At 42.8% G+C, this 17,039-nt stretch overlaps 2 protein-coding genes across 3 annotated transcripts in view; both read right to left on the bottom strand.

The window, feature by feature from the left end:
- The window catches only part of stat3 (signal transducer and activator of transcription 3 (acute-phase response factor)), a 14,116-nt gene extending 5,917 nt beyond the window's left edge, over positions 1–8,199 (bottom strand). For both annotated transcript variants that reach the window (XM_019866455.1, XM_019866456.1), the window contains exons 1-16: positions 8,009–8,199; positions 6,809–6,952; positions 5,649–5,892; positions 5,479–5,571; positions 4,217–4,298; positions 4,041–4,141; positions 3,801–3,952; positions 3,549–3,707; positions 3,355–3,447; positions 2,825–2,884; positions 2,719–2,748; positions 2,541–2,634; positions 2,407–2,454; positions 2,241–2,324; positions 1,299–1,397; positions 1,039–1,174 (exon numbers count right to left, since the gene is read on the bottom strand). In XM_019866455.1, coding sequence (XP_019722014.1) covers positions 1,039–1,174; positions 1,299–1,397; positions 2,241–2,324; positions 2,407–2,454; positions 2,541–2,634; positions 2,719–2,748; positions 2,825–2,884; positions 3,355–3,447; positions 3,549–3,707; positions 3,801–3,952; positions 4,041–4,141; positions 4,217–4,298; positions 5,479–5,571; positions 5,649–5,892; positions 6,809–6,936 — 1,603 coding nt within the window. In that variant the 5' untranslated portion in view covers positions 6,937–6,952; positions 8,009–8,199. The remainder of the gene's footprint in view (positions 1–1,038; positions 1,175–1,298; positions 1,398–2,240; positions 2,325–2,406; positions 2,455–2,540; positions 2,635–2,718; positions 2,749–2,824; positions 2,885–3,354; positions 3,448–3,548; positions 3,708–3,800; positions 3,953–4,040; positions 4,142–4,216; positions 4,299–5,478; positions 5,572–5,648; positions 5,893–6,808; positions 6,953–8,008) is intronic.
- Positions 8,200–9,555: 1,356 nt separating this feature from the next.
- cavin1a (caveolae associated protein 1a) overlaps positions 9,556–17,039 on the bottom strand; it is a 13,128-nt gene continuing 5,644 nt past the window's right edge. Inside the window, exon 2 of the mRNA XM_019866485.1 lies at positions 9,556–11,106. Within this exon, the coding sequence (XP_019722044.1) occupies positions 10,354–11,106 (753 nt within the window). The 3' untranslated portion in view covers positions 9,556–10,353. The remainder of the gene's footprint in view (positions 11,107–17,039) is intronic.

Below are 17,039 nucleotides of genomic sequence, written 5' to 3'. Positions count from 1 at the left end.
CCCTAGCAGGTACCAGCACCTGTATAAAGTGTGGATATGTGCGTTATTGCAAAACAACTTCGGTTTTGGTTTCTAAGAACCCCCGAAATTACTTCTACAAAGAGACACGCCTACAAAGCTCAGTTCAAGCTTCAAGCCATCGGTTATGCGGAGAAACATGGGAATCGAGCAGCTGCGAGAGAATTTCAAGTCAACGAATCCATGGCTCGCAAATGGAGGAAGCAGGAGAACGAGCTTCGCCAAGTCAAAAAGACGAAGCTGAGTTTTCGTGGACAGAAGGCGAGGTGGCCCGCGTTGGAAGACCAACTGGAGCGGTGGATTGTTGATCAAAGAGCAGCCGGCAGAAGCGTCTCCACAGTCACCATTCGACTGTGTACTCACGTTTTTTGATCAATCAAAAAACGTGAGTACATTGTAAGCTGGCTAAATAAAATGCAACTGAACTCAGTTTTGCTTCCGTTGCCTTTTTAAAACCGTGTTTTTAGCGTGTATCCGTATGTCTTAGCATGCTACCGTATGCTTCAAGCTAACGTGTTTTTAGCGTGCGTGCACGCATGCCGTATGTTTAAGCTGGCGTATGTTTTACCACTGTAAAACTGCGCCCAATAATACAGTGCGTTTTGTCTATGTGTAAAATACCAAAATAGCACCCGTTAGTGAGACTGCGCCCAACAATACGGTGCGCCGAATGGTTGTGAAAATACGGTAGGCCTTTTTGGCATAAAATTAGACAGTGGGACATGAAGTACTGTAAATGTGTTTATTGCTGTGACCTCTTATTTTGCTGACGGCCTGCATTTCTATATCTTTTGCACCCTGTCCCACTCTAGAGCAACTCAGAACAAGCTTGGTACACTAACAAACATTGTTTTTAATTACGTCAATCCACAGTAACAGAACACAGCCATAAAACCAAAGACGCCCTGAATGTCAGCGATTGTTCAATTTAAATAAAGGACTGATGGAAATGTATGGCCATAGGAAAATAACTACCCGGGGCAACAATAACAGGAAACAAATGCTTTTCAATGGCCTCACCTAACAGTTTCTCGGCCAGTGTGGTGAGTTGCTCAATGGTCAGGCCTCTCTTTGTGGTGGACGAGAATTGCCAGCTGAGCACTTCAGCCACCTGGTCCCACGTCCCCACTGGCGGTTTGGTGAAGAAGTTCACATTCTGTCCGAGGATGCACAACACTGTAACGCTTCGGTTTTTTCCTCCATGTCTCCCGTCCAGCCCCATTTTGTGTGTCAAGGCTGTTCCCATAGTGGCGGCTTTGCACACAGGGGAATCGCCTTACCTTTGGCTGATCGGTGAGCATGTTGTACCACAAGATGGACGCCCAGGCATTTGGCATCTGGCAGATGTTAGATATGACCACTACGGGGAGCGAATGCGTCTGCACAAAAGTGTTGGAAATTGCACCTCAATTTAGCTTTAATGCAAATTTTCCGGTGCACATTTGTTCTGTGCTGATAGCTTGTCTTGTCACTAAAACAGTGAACCCCCCGCCAATTCACAAATCATGAGTAGGTGAGTAGAATCTGCTCGCACATTTTTGGGGTTAAAACCGAACGAGCAACTATTCACTGAAAAGCTATCAAGAAAACAAGACTTCTGTCATTTTGTTTTTTAGCTTGAGATTTTCAATCGTCACAGACTGAACAACTGTGTCTTCTGCCTTGGCACAAATTAATACTGTACTTTCCTATTAGTTAAGGCTTTTGCACCGTTGTGGGGCATCTTAGGGCATAACAGAAAGGCAAAAATGGCAGCGCTAGAAAAAGGTGATGGAAAATTTCTGATTTCTGATTCATTTTTGTACATTTTTTTTGCAGCAGTTTAGCTCACACTTGCTGACTTGCTTAAAACTAACGAATGAATCATTGAGTATGTTTGTCATAGTTCCTGTTTGATTTAATCAGCGTGGCATGGGACCATCTTTCTGGGGTGAGAGAAGACACCATTAGTCAGATAAAGCACAGTCAATGTTGAGTGAAGTTAATGTGTCGTAACTAAGAAATGTATAAATAAGAAGCTCAGAGAAGTATTCATTATAAACAATGACTGCTTTTTTACTGCATGAATGTTGTTCCCTCTGACAAAAAGTTGCAGTTTCTGTTTTGCGGGGGCGTCCATGAATTGCAAATTTGGGCTTGGCAAGGATTCACTGAGGCGCTTCGAAGTCAACCGCCCAATGTCTCAGATATTTATAATTGTCTCCATTCCAATTTCCACTGACCTCCAGATCAATCTTCAGGCCTTGGTGATAGACTTCAGTCTCAAAGGTGATCAGATGGAGCTCCTCGGTGACGATAAGAGATGCCTAACGAAGAACACACCCTTATGTCAGCAAAAAAGTGTGTGGGTGGGATACCATTGCGTGCAGGTATTGCAGTGGCGCCTACGTCACTATTGGTGCGTCCACCGTTACCACACCGCTGCTCTCTGAGGGTCTGCAACAAAACAGGAAGCCGGGGTTCCACCGTGAGGAAGTGTGTTTGAGCAGCTGACGGGAGCAGGTTGCACCTCTGCAACTCACCAAGTGTTTAAACTCTGCCGACAAGCTGCCGTTGTTGGACTCCTCCATGTTCATGACTTTGGTGTTAGTGCCGAGGATGTTGAACTTTCTGGACCTAAAACGAAAGGCAAAAAGCAGGAAGTGAGACTTTCGATAGTACATTTTTAATGTCTGGATGTAAGAGTTTGGGAGACCTTACCCTCTGATTGCAGCCACGTCCCCAGACTCCCTGAAAAATTCAGTCCTCATATATTCAGTAAGAAGGCTTGGGTATGCGCATAACAATAACCATTTTAAGAACTCACTTGTCAATGCAAACTTTAATTTTCAGCTGGTAATTGAGCTCAGGAAACTTCACAAGCAGCCTGGAAGGATAATCGCGTTAAAAGTTAGAACATCTTGCACGAAGCTAGGATGCTAAACTAGATTAGCAAAAATATTGGGACACATGACCTCGACAAGAGAAGAAAGTATGGATACGGTCCACAATTTTGCAGCTATAACAACTTCTAGCCTTCTGGGTAAACGTTCTACAAGGTGAGCGGGGATTTGTGGGGAAGTGATCACTGGTTGTGGACCTAAAAGCAGGCTTGTCATCTCATTTCTTGTTCAATTCAAAGGTGTTTGATGGGCTTTTTTTCCACACTACCCTCGTACAGCACGCCTTTACAATTCTCGCCTCATGCACTCGGAAAAGAAAAGCGCCTTCCTGAAACTGTTCCCACAAAGTTGGAACCAAGCAAATGAAGGATTTGTCCGATTCTTGTGTGTCTGGATGTGTCCCAAAGATTTATGTCCATATGTAAAACGAAGTGGAGGACATTCTCATTCTTACCTGACTTTGTTTGTGAACTGCACGCCTGTTTTGATGACCAATGGTCTGTCTGGGTGCATGGGCATGCACGGCTGTCTTTCTACCACAAACGCACTGTTGAGCCACAATAACACAATGACACACTTTAATATAGAAGAAAACAAATGTCATAACTGTTCAAATGAGTGGTATGCGTGTTCATACTTCAGCCCTACCTCTTCATGAGGTTTCTGAACAAGTCCACAATCTTCTCCTCGAGTGCGGGCCGGTGCTGGACAATGGGGTCTCCCTTGTACGACACCTTTTGTTGAAGCTCTTCCAGTTTCTTGATCTGCTGCCGAATCTGGAGCTGGGACTCAGCTAAGGACGTGATCCTGAATGTTGTGAAATGTTCAGATTAAACCGCTGATCAAAATAATCAATCCGGTCAGTCGAATGACCCCAAAATAATCAATTTAAATACTTACCATGTTTCCAGGCGGTCAAGGCAGATGTTCGGCGGACCTCCGATGCAGGCGATTTGCTGTCGTCGCTTCCATTCGGCCAGTTCTTCGTCTGTCAGGTTCTTCTGTACGTAGTCCATTGCGGTCAGTAAGCCTCCCATCTCTGTCACAATTTGCTGGGGGAAAAAAAGTGACAACATTGTCCAGACAACAGCTGTGACTAATGAGTGAGCTGATTCAAAACAATAAGATATGTGAGCACACCCGTCTGAGCTGGTCCAGGGTACTCAGCATCTGCTCCAGCTGAGCCATTTTTTGCCTGGTAGCTGCTGCCTGGCTATTCCCGTTCAGGTCCTGGTTCAGCTCTGCAAACAAAATGTTTTAAATGTAGATTTGCGGTCACATTGAATGCAAAAACTCGAAAAATGAGTATATATTACCTCCTTGGCTTTTCAATGTCTTGTAGTTGAAATCAAAGTCGTCCTGCAGGTTCTCCAGCATCTTCATCTTCTGTTCCATGTCCTGTTGGAAGAAAGAGGGCATCTCAAAGAGTGACCTACAATCTACTAAAACGTAATTAACTAATGAAAACAAGACATTCACCATCTCAAAAAAATTAAATAACAAATAATAATAAACAATCAATGGCTGCCCGGTGGTCCAGTGGTGAGCGCGTCGACCTCACAGTGCTGAGGTACCGGGTGCAATTCCAGCACCGGACTCCCCGTGTGGAGTTTGCATGTTCTCCCCGGGCCAGCGTGGGTTTTCTTTGGGTACTCCGGTTTCCTCCCACATTCCCAAAACCTGCTCAGCAGGCTGATTGAACACTCAAAACTGTCCCTAGGTGTGAGTGTGAGCACGGATGGTTGTTCGTCTGTGTGTGTCCTGCGATTGGTTGGCAACCGGTTCAGGGTTTCCCCAGCCTACTGCCCAAAGATGGCTGGGATAGGCTCCAGAACCCCCCGCGACCCTTGTGAGGGTAAGCGGATCGAAAAATGGATGGATGGATGAATAAACAATCAAAATTAATTTTAAAATAATTCCGATTTAGGAAGCAAGTGGCCTTCCTAAAAATATTTTCCTGTGTGTTTACCGTATATTTTATACATTTTACTTTTTGAACTGAACCACCCTAACAATCTACAATATTCTTTATTTATTAAAATGACATTTTGGCAGGCATGCTCTCACAGCCCTGACGTAACATTGCTTGAGCACTGCTACTCGATTGCAATCATGTGTGGAAACTTGAGCAGAGAACGACAAGCTCAGCCTCCAACTGCATTGCACTATTAATAAGAGCCAATTAAAACATCTGACACGCAATACTGCGAATGTCAAGCGGCGTGACACGCAATAAAAGGCGTGGAAATGACACGTTGAACACGGAGCGTAAAAGAGGCACATGTGTCTGTGGCTCCACCCATACCAAAGCATTTGGATAAGGCCTCCATCTTGTACTCTCTGGAGCTGAGTAACCACGGTGGGGGGAAAACAGTTCATTATCCTTTTAGAATTTTTTTTATACTTTCCTAATTTAAAGTTTGAACATAACATGCATGTTATGGGAATGTGGCAGGAACCCAGATAACAGGAAGACTGAAGCAGAGTTTCGAACCCCGTATATCAGAACTGCGATATACACGTGCAAACCGCGAATGCGTCATGCCGTGGGAAAATATCAACATATGTCAAAACAAACCTGCACTCGTTTCCTGATGTCTTGAAGGTTGTGTTCCAGAATCTGCTGCTTCTCTGTCACCACTGTCCCTGTGGGGTGGGCGGCTTGTCCGTCCTGATCGTGACATGTTGAAGCTATGTCATGATATCGACCGAACAAATAAAAACTGATCATTGTGTGCCGTTTCGGACCTGCGCAGCAGCGGTGGCCGTCTGTAGCAGCCGTTGCTCCTCCCACAAGCAGCGAGCGACGATACGGGCGATGTCCATGGGCTTCTCCAGGTACTTGCTCTGCAGGTGCTGCTTGATCCGCCTCAGGTTGTGCTGGTAGAGGACGTTGTTCTCCTGCAGGAAGCGGCTGTACTGCTGGTCTATCTCGCCCAGGAGATTATGGAACACCAGGGTGGCATGAGACTCCTTCTTAGCGGCGAAAGTCCTTTCAGGACAAAAAAAAAAAAAAGACTGATGAGTCAAAGTGAAAGTCAACATTTGTCATTTACATAAAAAACGTGGGTGTATACAGAATGCTAAAACTGTACATTGTGTGAAGTAAAACGTGTGGATGGGATGAGATGCTCTTCTGTTGCGTTGAGCGACAAGATGACTATCCAGCATTTAGTTGAAAATAATGCAAAGATCAAATATTACAAAAACAATTAGGCAGTTAGAGAAAGCGGCCATGTCTCGTTCAAGAGAGCGTCTGCACTTCCCGCTCTATATACAGTACGACTGGGCCCGTGGCTTTCACTAAGAAGCCAAAAAAATGGAAGGAAAAGCCTACTAGAACATCAGAAATTCATTTGGGTTTAATCAGAGGCAACTTAAAAGGTGACAGATGTGTGCTGACTCCCATTTAACATGACTTTAAATGTGATTGTTTATTCTGTACACAGCCACATCCCAGCTATAAGAGTGTGTGCACAATTGTGTAATCGCCTTATATCAGTAGGTCATTATTCCTTTAAAAAATATTTAATTGAGTTGTACAGTTTATAGGTCACATTAATGGTAAAAAAGTTTTGCAATGATTAACTTGGTCTCATTTCTTGATATCACAAAAACATGAGAACAAAACATTAAATCCATCATTCACAAACAACTAAAAAGAAAACACGAACAGGCACTAATAATCATAAAAATTATGATCGTTGCCTCATGTGATTGCTGATTCCCGTTAAGGAGTCAAAAATGAGGAACAAGACAATAAACAGGACTTTAACAACTCAGTTGTCGATCCCCAGGACGTGGTTATGACCGAGCAGGAAGTGGTTTGTAAAAACAAATCTAATTGTTTTGCGGAAAATGGGTCATGACTCTTCACACTCTTCGTTCCAGTCGAACTTGTCACTCACCAGTCCTGACTTTCAATCCAGGGCGCGAGGAACTGCCGCAGCTCCATGGGGAAGCTGTCGCTGTACAGGTGGTACAGCTGCTCCAGGTACCTGGTCTCCAGCTGTTGCAACTGGTTCCACTGGGCCATCTTGACCGATGCGAGCCTAAAAACAACAAAAGAAACATGACCACGTGCTTTCAGGGTGCTCACTTCCTGTAGAGTGAAGCCAACACCTGCTGTTTCATCAATAAAGGACTGACGGCTCTTTCTCTTGCCTGAATGTTGTAAAACCACAAATAGGATTAGAGTTACAGTCACGTAGTTGTAACCTGAGAGTCTAGAGATGGCTTCATTGATTATCAATTAGTTGCAAGAAGCAGGTTGTATCCGCTAGCTTGTCTTACAGCATGCTACTGTACAGCATTCCCAGGAGGGGATCAACAAAAGCCTTTCCTTATGACCGTATACAATAACCACTGTAAAATGTATTCTTGTAATTATTATTATTTGTATTATTATTATTGTTGTTGTTGTATGTCACAAAAGAAGCAATTAAGCAATAAAAGGGGGCAGAAAGTGAGGTGAAGTTGTCAGTGAATAATATGGTAAACGGGCTGTCACTTAAATAGCGGTTGACAGTGTTACCGCATTCACCGACTGATGACGGAGCATCAAGAGTAACTGGGGGTTCAGTATCTTGCTCAAAGAGAGCTGTCAATTTCTATTAAATGCACTGTAGCATTAAAACGTTGAGCATTTTTGCAAGAGGAGGGCTGCTGTGTTGCTTGGATTTGTCAACGACTGTGTGCTTTTATGTAAGCAGGCAGTGCAAGGCGGCTCACGGCCATGTTGTCCTGCAGCAGGGATGGAGATGGGCGTGACTAAACAACAAAGCGAGCTAATTTATATCGAAGTTAGCAATAAATCTATTTTAGCAACGATTTATGGTGTGAACATGCTCAAAATAACGATTTGCAGTTTTAAATTAAGGGACTGGGCCTAGCCCGGGCTTCTTGAACTCATCTTTTGCCAATGAAACTTATGTAACCCTAAATATTTCGCCAGCATATTTTTTTTATAAACTGAACACAATGTAAACAACATATATAACAACTGATCTAGTTTTTTTTTTTAATTGTCGTCTACAGACAATAATGTATGACAACAACTCCCTCAAAATAACAGATAAGCAAGTACAGTACTCGTTACGGCTGTTTACCTGACTTGTAATAAACCTTGCTCCTTCGGGAAGCTTCGAGTGAAAAAAATGCCAGTCCTCACTACTTTTCTCCAAAAATGTGTCAGTAAAAAGAGAGAGACGCAGAAAAGTGTCACAAGTTATGCACACACGTCGTCGCGAGCTTCCAGTCCGCAGCCTGTACACATTGCGGCGTTTCCAGCCAAACGAACGCCATATCTGCTTAACTGACAACTCTGTCCGCAAATAGCTGCAAAACATAAAGTATTGAAGCCAATCAAAAATTAGAATGTCCACAGAAAAGGCGGGGTTTAGAAGTTTACAGTTCACAGTCGTGTTTCACTGCTGTCGCAACAGCGCTGTTCCTGAAAGAAAAACCTCCCTGCAAAACGCTATTGAATAACCTCCCACATCCGAGGGAGTAACAACAGTTCAACGCAACAGCCAGCCTGGAAGTCATCTGAATTACTGGCAGCGATGACGTCACCAACGCTATTGCCGTTCATTTTTGACCCTTTGATCAATATTTACGAGAAATATAAATATTAAGTATGGATTTTAGTAGTACAAAATATATTTTGTATGTTAGCACAGGGCAATACTGCTGAAATGTGACTAATAAACAAGTTGTGTGTCTAAATAATAGCGAATGAAAAGTTATGTGTCGATAATTTAAGAAAGAGTTGAAAATGAACGCGCGTGTGTGTATGTGTGTGTGTGTTTACTATCAATCATTGCTAATATATATACAAAGGAAAGGCAAAAAAAAACACACAAGGGAGAAAAATATTCATGCTTTATTATTCGAATGTCACATCTTGAATAGTATGATTCCTGTCTTTTTTCAGTTTTCATGTTTGCCCAGGTGAGGGGAACCCCCGCCCCCACCCCGAGACGCCATGCACTCAGAAAAACAATATTTAGAGTACATTACTTACAGCATTTTGTGGATTTCCTTAATATGATACTATATTTTACAGGTAAATCAATGCTTGATTCACACAACAATGCCATACACTCATCAGTAACTGATTATTTCAATACTGTAATGCATAAAAAACTATATGAGCCCTTTTCTGATCCAACTGTATTTTTGCTTATTGCTGCAATTAAATCACTATCGGTTGCATCACAGCTCATTAGAATAACACCAGCACACACTTCATATTTCTGGTATTCATTGTTCTGTTCTGTACTCTGCAAGCTGCTCCAAGGCAGCACTCTCCTTCATTGCATTCTAAAGCTCATTGATTATTTGGAGGGCCTCCTGTGCTACATAGTGGGTTTATGAACAACCGCAACGACGTCACAGTCACACACTACAGTCTCTAAGCATAGGAAATGGATGCTGTGTACCTACGGATGGAAAAGTGGACGCCAGAACATTGCCTGTTTGCTCCACGTTCACAATAGTTACACTTAAATTATGGAAACCTTTTTCAGGTCCTCACAACCGCACAACCAACAGGTGAGTGTTGCCTCCCACTGAATATGATTGGTTTGATTCTGAATGCAGCAACACCCCCAGTTATGAGATGTGCGTTCACTTGTGCAACATCATTAACTGAGTTGTTGTTGTTGGTTTTTTTTTTTTTTTTCCTCTATGAAAAGAATTTCATATTTTCAGTTATTGTCAGTTGTAGGTGCCAATCACGGAGGGAATTTTTTTTTGAACGAGTTAACTTTTTGTTCTCGTTTTTATATCATGAAATATCATATTTGAATAGGGGTGTGTAGACTTTTTATATCCACTGTGCATTCCATTCCGTACAACAGTGACATGGAAAGGGAAGTTCTGAACATACAGAGAGTAACTATGGCATTAAAAATATCATTTAATTTTGCCCAAAATCAATTGAGGTGATTTAATCAACTGCCCATCCATAATGAGATGTTATTATATTTGGTTTTCCTTTACCTTGTGAGAATCCTTATGTTGTTATGGCGACTGTGCTTTCCCCTCACCTTCACTTTTGACCACAGGAGCACCCTAAGACCTACCCTGAAACCTTCCAGACGACTTTCCGTTACCCTCGCGCCACACGTGTGCACACCGAACATGGCAAATAGATTACTATACATCACAACAACAAAGAATATTTATACCTTTTTGTTATCCTAGCTGGCACTCTATCCATGAAAACGACAAGCGAAAAGCATAAACCGGTCCTGTGTAAAAAGGTGTCGGCTATTAGTGTTGCTTATTTTCCCTTGAAATGTGGAAAAGTGAAGTGAATATGAAACACTTTTGGGTACATAGAAAAAAAAATGGAACAGGTGTGAATATTTGCATCGAGTCCTCGTGGCTACTGATGTGTCCTCATGGAGATTACGTGTTTCCTCTGCCGTTTATTGGGATGGATTCTCTAGTCACGCTGGGTCTTCTCTAGGTGGTCTGCCTCTACTGTTACCAGCTGAGGGTCCTTCAGCATGGCCTCCATCTCCAGGCTGTCGACGCTTACCAGCTGCTCCTCAACCGCATCCACGTGCACGCCCAGCCCGTTCTCCTCGCCGCCCGCCTCCGTCTCCTCAGCCGTGGCGGCAGGGTCCGCCACCGCCACCTCCTCCGCGCCGTCGCGGATCTTCTTGACGTAGAAGGTGAAGGGGGGCACGCGGTAGACGCTGGTCTTGGAGCGGGCGTAGACGGTGTGGTCGGGCGTGAGGGACTTCTTCACTTTCTCCTTGGAGCTCTTCATCTTGACCCGGCGTTCCACGTTGGGGGTCATGCGGGTGCCCAGTTTGTTCATCTTCTGCTCCAGGTTGTGCTTGGTCTTCTCCAGGTTGGCGCGGGTTTTCTGCCTGGTCTTCTCTAGATTCTCACGGGTCCTCTGCTTGGTCTTCTCCAGGTTCTCCTTGGTCTTCAGCTTGGTCTTCTCCATCTTTTCCTTGGAGAAGGCCTTCTTGATGCTGTCCACTTGCCTCTTGGTGGAGCGCTGGAGGCGCTTGGTTCGGGACTCCTCCACGATCTCCTCGATCTCCACCTCGTCATCTGAGTTGAGCTTGGCCGGTTGGCCCTCGCCCTCGCCGCCCTCCTCGGGTATCTGCTGAAGACCCTCCACAGTCCCGTCCTCAGAGACCGCCTCTGACGGCTTAGGTATTTTTGCAGCCTTCATTTGGTCCTGAAAAGAGGTAATAGGAGAAAAAAAAATTAGCTGCAGCAGAACTTCAACTAATAAAAATAATTTGATATGTGATGAAATGCAAAACCATTTTCCTAAAATGGAATGCAATGATTCTTGATAGAGAGCTATCACAACAGCTGCAGCTGAAACTAAGCGCTTGACAAAACATTTGACATCAAATAACAAAAATGCAACTGAACACAAGACAAAACAAAGTATATTATGAGGACTGGGTGAGGACTGGAATTGAAAGCATACTGAGTCATTTACGAAACGTTCATGGAGTGCCAAAAGCAATTGCAGAGTGCCACCCAGTGGCTGCACGCCGCCTTGGGTGGCTATCAAGGCATCATTGCTCAACCAAATTGAGGTTGATGTGGTTGTTATCGAAAAGCTCATCTCAACAATATCTGTTAAGCGACACGGTTCAGAGGATGCGACTAATTTCATTCTGCATTCACTTTGTCAGACTGAGGGAAGCGCATGTTCATTTCCTGCTTTGTTTCAACCATCGCCCAACAACGCTTACGCAAGCTCAAAGCTCTAACTTTCATTTCCAAAGGAGAATGAATACATACTAAAACTGACTATTCAGATAGCAGGCCGGCGACAGATTTCATATCAATCCATTGCAGTCACACCAGGTTTCTCTGCGAGTATCTTCATCATCATCATCATCTACAAATTCATTCTTCTGACCATAATTTCATTTCCATGCCATTATTAAAAAAAAAAAACATGACATTATTCAAAACTGAATAAATGAATGATCATTCTGTTAAGGGCTTGGTCCATAACATGACAGAAAATAGGAAAAATCTTTGAGACAAGGTAAAAAAAAATGTTTTTTTTAATTTTGATTCAACACCAAAGTAAATGGTCCGTTTTCATGGACGACCACAAAAATCAGACATGTATGGATGAGAAGCCAAGCATTTCGATCATATAAAAAAAAGGTTTTCAAATCTTTTCATCGATGATTAAAAATATTAATCAATTAATTTGATAATCAATTAGTTGTATTATTATTAATTGTTGTGCGTCTAATTCTACATAAATATGCAAAAGAATATTTATGTTATAATATACAAATAATATGTGCTGTAAATACACAATAAGTAATACAAATGTTGCAAAAACACATTCTACATAAAAATAAAGCAAATTTAAAATTAGTCAATGAATGAATACTCATCATACAATTAAAAAACATCAAAATCAATGCATTCAAAAAAACTAATCAATATCTAAATGAATGAAAAACATGTCGTTAGCATATTAAAAAAAAGAAGAGAACGAAAATCAAATGAATGAATTCACCTGAGATGAGACATCAAGCTAATAGAATGCACTTTGGATCCCTGCACAAACAAAAGCTTTTTTTTTTTTAATTCATGAAAAATCTCAGTAAGGTCAAGGTCGACACAAAGAAATGAAATCGTCTGACTTGTCAAAGTCAAGACAGCAGACAGATCAAAGAAAAGGCCCAAGCCCATCAGCGACATATGATCTCGCTGTAAAAGTGGACATTCCCTCCCCGTGGAGTGGAATGGACTGGGTCCGGGTGGTGCAATTCTGTCTGCGCGGGTTTATTCTGGGCTGGCCTTTTCCTCTCCCTGGATTCCAACTGACATTTCTCTGGCCACCCGCCAGCCCTATACATGGACACTGCAGCCAACCTGCCCTAACCCCCCCGCCCCGCTTCCCCTGCCTGCTGCATGGCAACAGGTAAACACGAGGACTTGTCGTCACGGCAACCAGCTCCACACCTCGCCTGGAGCAGCTGGTTTAGTTCAGAAGGGCAAGCAGCTGACGCCATGACAACGCTACGCCGGGATGAAAGTCGAAGCATCTTAATTAAACAAAATGAACGGCTGCTGGCTCTTTGCACACAAAAGGAAGTGATGTCATGAGGTGGAAGTTGAACATAAAACCATTTACTCAATTCAGTCGAGGTAATCTGCCCGGATTCTACAGTAATCCCTCGTTTAGTTTGAGGGTTACATTCCAAAAAGAACCCGTGACAAGTGAAATCCGTGAAGTAGTGAAAATTGGGCAAGCTGTACAGCGATGAGGCGCAGAGACCGGTGACATTAGTTTACAGTCCCTTAGCCAATCAGGATGCAGAACACAATGTATCCTAAAAAAAATGCACGGAAACAAAAACTCTTTGAAACAGCAAAGCCATGAAAGATAAAGCATGTTAGAGCGAGGGATTACTGTATTCAAAAATTTATAAGTACCTGTGGCTAAAAAGTGAAGTGTGGACAGTCTCTGTCAATGTAATGCATCCAAATAATGAATCAAATATCCACACACTCTTTTCTTTCGTGCGTGTTTCCTCTCTTTGTAATATTTTAATATCACTATAGTAGCCTGGACAATTTGCTTCTTCCTTGACAATCGCCATATGTTGTTTGTGAAATAAAAACAGCACAGTATATGTGGGGCGGGCGGCACGGTTGTCAACTGGTTAGCACCTCCGCCTCACATCGAAGAGGTGCAGGGTTTGATTTCGGCTGTGGCCTTCCTTTGTGGAGTTTGAATGTTCTCCATGTGCCCGTGTGGGTTTTCTCCGGGTACTCCGGTTTCCTCCCACATTCCAAAAACATGCATGAAATTGTCCCTAGGTGTGATTGTGAGCACGAATGGTTGTTCGTGTATGTGTGCCCTGCGATTGGCTGGCAACCAGTTCAGGGTGTACCCCGCCTACTCCCAGAAGACAGCTGGGATAAGCTCCAGCACGTCCGCGACCCTTGTGAGGATAAGCGGATTAGAAAATGGATGGATGGATGCAGTATGTGGAGCCTTAAAACAGGAGTAATTGGACCAGCTGAGCTTACTTGAAAATGCCGATCGAGGGTGTACCCTGCCTCTCGCCCCAAATAAACTCGAATAGTAAAGTGAGTGATCAAGAAAATGAGTAGATAACGCGGGGAAAAAAAACTTCTGTGGGGGCGCGCGCGCGCACACACACACACACACACACACACACACACACACACACACACACACACACACACACACACACACACACAGTTAATCCATTGAATTGGAGGCATAAACTTCTGCAGCAAAGAATTGAAAACAGACTCTTGTAATGTCATGCGAGAGCGATATACAGTCTTTCCCGGGTTCTGCAATTGTTTCAATATGATCTCATTTCAAGAATCGCTTTCTGTTTCCTTGGAAACTTACAGGGAAAGAGTGAGTCAATTAGTTCTTACCGGCAATGGAAAATTATGCACTTTACACGTTGACTATGCTTCTCACAAATCTCCAAATGGTTTGACACTAGGGGGAAAAATATATACATATATAATTCTACATGAATTTTTCTGTCACAAGACATTGTGTTATCACAGTACAACCTGCTGGCAAGTGACGGTACAACATGAATTGGCTAAGTCGTACTGTACTCTCTCTGAAAGGCAATCTACATTGTGCCAATGGTTGAATTGTGTTTGGATTCTATACTCATCAATAAACAATACACGGATGTACTTTGGGGTACCAAAAAAATGTTTTACTCCTTATTTAAAACATAGCAAATAGTGAAATGTTGAGTGAGTGTGGACATTGAGGGTTGAAACTGAATGTGTGCGAGGGAAGGTCTGTTCCTTAAATTTCCTGTGCAGTGACTCATACTTAATGGAAAAATTGTGCCAAACGTGTCAGTGTATGTTTGTGTGTATTTGCCACACTGGCACAGCATCAACAGCGAGTTTTACCCGAGTGAATTTTACGAAAAGGTAGCCGACTGCAGCAATAACAACATGACTTCTTGATTATGTCATCAGAAGTTTCTCTCACAAACAAACTGGACTTAGAGATTTATAATAATAATCCATCCATCCATTTTCCAACCCGCTCATCCTCACAAGGGTCGCGGGGGATGCTGGAGCCTATCCCAGCTGTCTTTGGGCAATAGGCGGGGGACACCCTGAACCGGTTGCCAGCCTATCGCAGGGCACACACAGACGAACAACCGTCCGCGCTCACACTCACACCTTGGGACAATTTCGAGTGCTCAATCAGCCTGCCATGCATGTTTTTGGAATGTGGGAGGAAACCGAAGTACCCGGAGAAAACCCATGCAGGAGAACATGCAAACTCCATACAGGGAGGCTGGAGCTGAAATTGAATCTGGTACCTCTGCACTCCGAGGTTGACAAGCTAACCACTGGACCATCAGGCCGCCCATAATAATAATAATAATAATAATAATAATAATAATAATAATTATTATTATTATTATTATTATTATTATATATAAAATTATTTTTTTGTGATTCCAAAGTGCCCTCTTTTCCTTGTTTTGTAATGAAATACTTTTTTGAGAGTGCACGCCGCTTGCCTTGTTTCTTCCCTGCACTTGAGTCCTCAACAACACACGTCCTTGAAACTAAGTTTGGTCATCATGTCTGTAAGCTTTTTCAAGTTACTTTGTATAAATGGGATCATCAACTTGTATCACCATGGCAACAACATTTTTTTTAATCGTGTGTGCGTGTGTCATTATCAAAAATGAAGAAAATAAATGCTGTTCCACTGACTGATATAATTAAAAACATGTAAGTTGGTCCTGGAATTAAAAGTAAAATCCTTTTTATCCGATTTAATGTGATGTAATATAAATGCAGTTGCAAACACAATAATGCTCCATTTTGATTTACCCTATCAGTGAAATACTAATTTAATTTTTTTTTCTTTTTGTGTTTGTAGTTTGCTCTCAAGGAACTAATTATAGGCAGCAACATCTTAGAAAGCATTCCATGCCTCCATCTTGTGACCGTACAGTGGTAATAAACCAACAGCTTGCCCCCAATATAGATCCAGTAGTATAAAGCATGCCGCGACCCTTGACCAATATCTAACATAATTTGGCGTCATCGCGACGGCAGTGCTTGCCTATATTTGGCAGGTATACAATATCGATAATCATGTTTACGGCTGTCTAAATGTACACGAACATTCCAGATCAGGCTCCACCATCAAGCACCGACTGCGTCCTCGTACAGAAGCCATTCCTTTTCAGGCAGTGCGACGCGAAGCCTCCGTGGTGGGATCAGCTGTCGGATCCCGTCTGCCCGTCGCAGCTGTGCACTCTGCTTCCACAACGAGTGATATGGGCCTGCAGGAAGAAGGCCTCGTGCAAACGTTGGAGGTCCGCGTGTTGCGCCTCGAGTCCGCAGATCTCTGAAGAGCGCCACAAGTCTAAAATAAGCCCCGTCGGTGTGCTCAGGTGTCTAATTGTGAAGCTCATCTACATCTCCTCACATATTAAACACATCAAACACGTATGAATTGAGTGTCAATGCAAGTTTTGCGGCAACTCGGCTGTGAGTAATGGAAATCCTCGTCCTGGAGAATAAAGGGGACAGTCTGTGTTTATTTTTTTTCCCCATGAGCGGTGAAGGCCTTCCACATTTTGTGAGGTGGAAAATATTACCTTTTCCTTTTGCAATTCAGAGAGACCTGGCGGCTCCAGTCGGTATTTGGAACTTATGATAAGGAAACGGGATCCATCGCACTTGGATGATGCCATTTATATTGACATAAGACACACATGTGCCGTAGTATGACGTATTTTTCTCCACCTCAGACTTTCCACTGGTGGGAAAAAAAAAACACGTTCTGCACAACACTACAGTGTATAAGATTAAAGTTTAAAAAAAAAAGTAGCTTAGGGTATAATGCGATCAACTGATCAAATTATTTTTATAGCCGATAACTGACAACATGTAGTCAGTTCTTTAAAATGGCAAAGCCCCTAGTGTGACCTAATACTTTTTGCACAGTGCTCTAACGCCTTCATAGATTTTTTTTTGCCTGGAGTTACTCATCGAGATTCATACAGTATTTACTAAAAAAAAAAAAAAAAAAAAAAAAAAAAGGGGGGAAAAAAAAAAAAAAAAAATTTTTTAAAA

The sequence above is a fragment of the Hippocampus comes genome, unplaced genomic scaffold, assembly GCF_001891065.2.
Source record: "Hippocampus comes isolate QL1 unplaced genomic scaffold, H_comes_QL1_v1.1 scaffold99, whole genome shotgun sequence".
Taxonomy (NCBI): Eukaryota; Metazoa; Chordata; class Actinopteri; order Syngnathiformes; family Syngnathidae; genus Hippocampus; species Hippocampus comes.
This window is presented reverse-complemented; position numbering and strand designations above follow the sequence as displayed.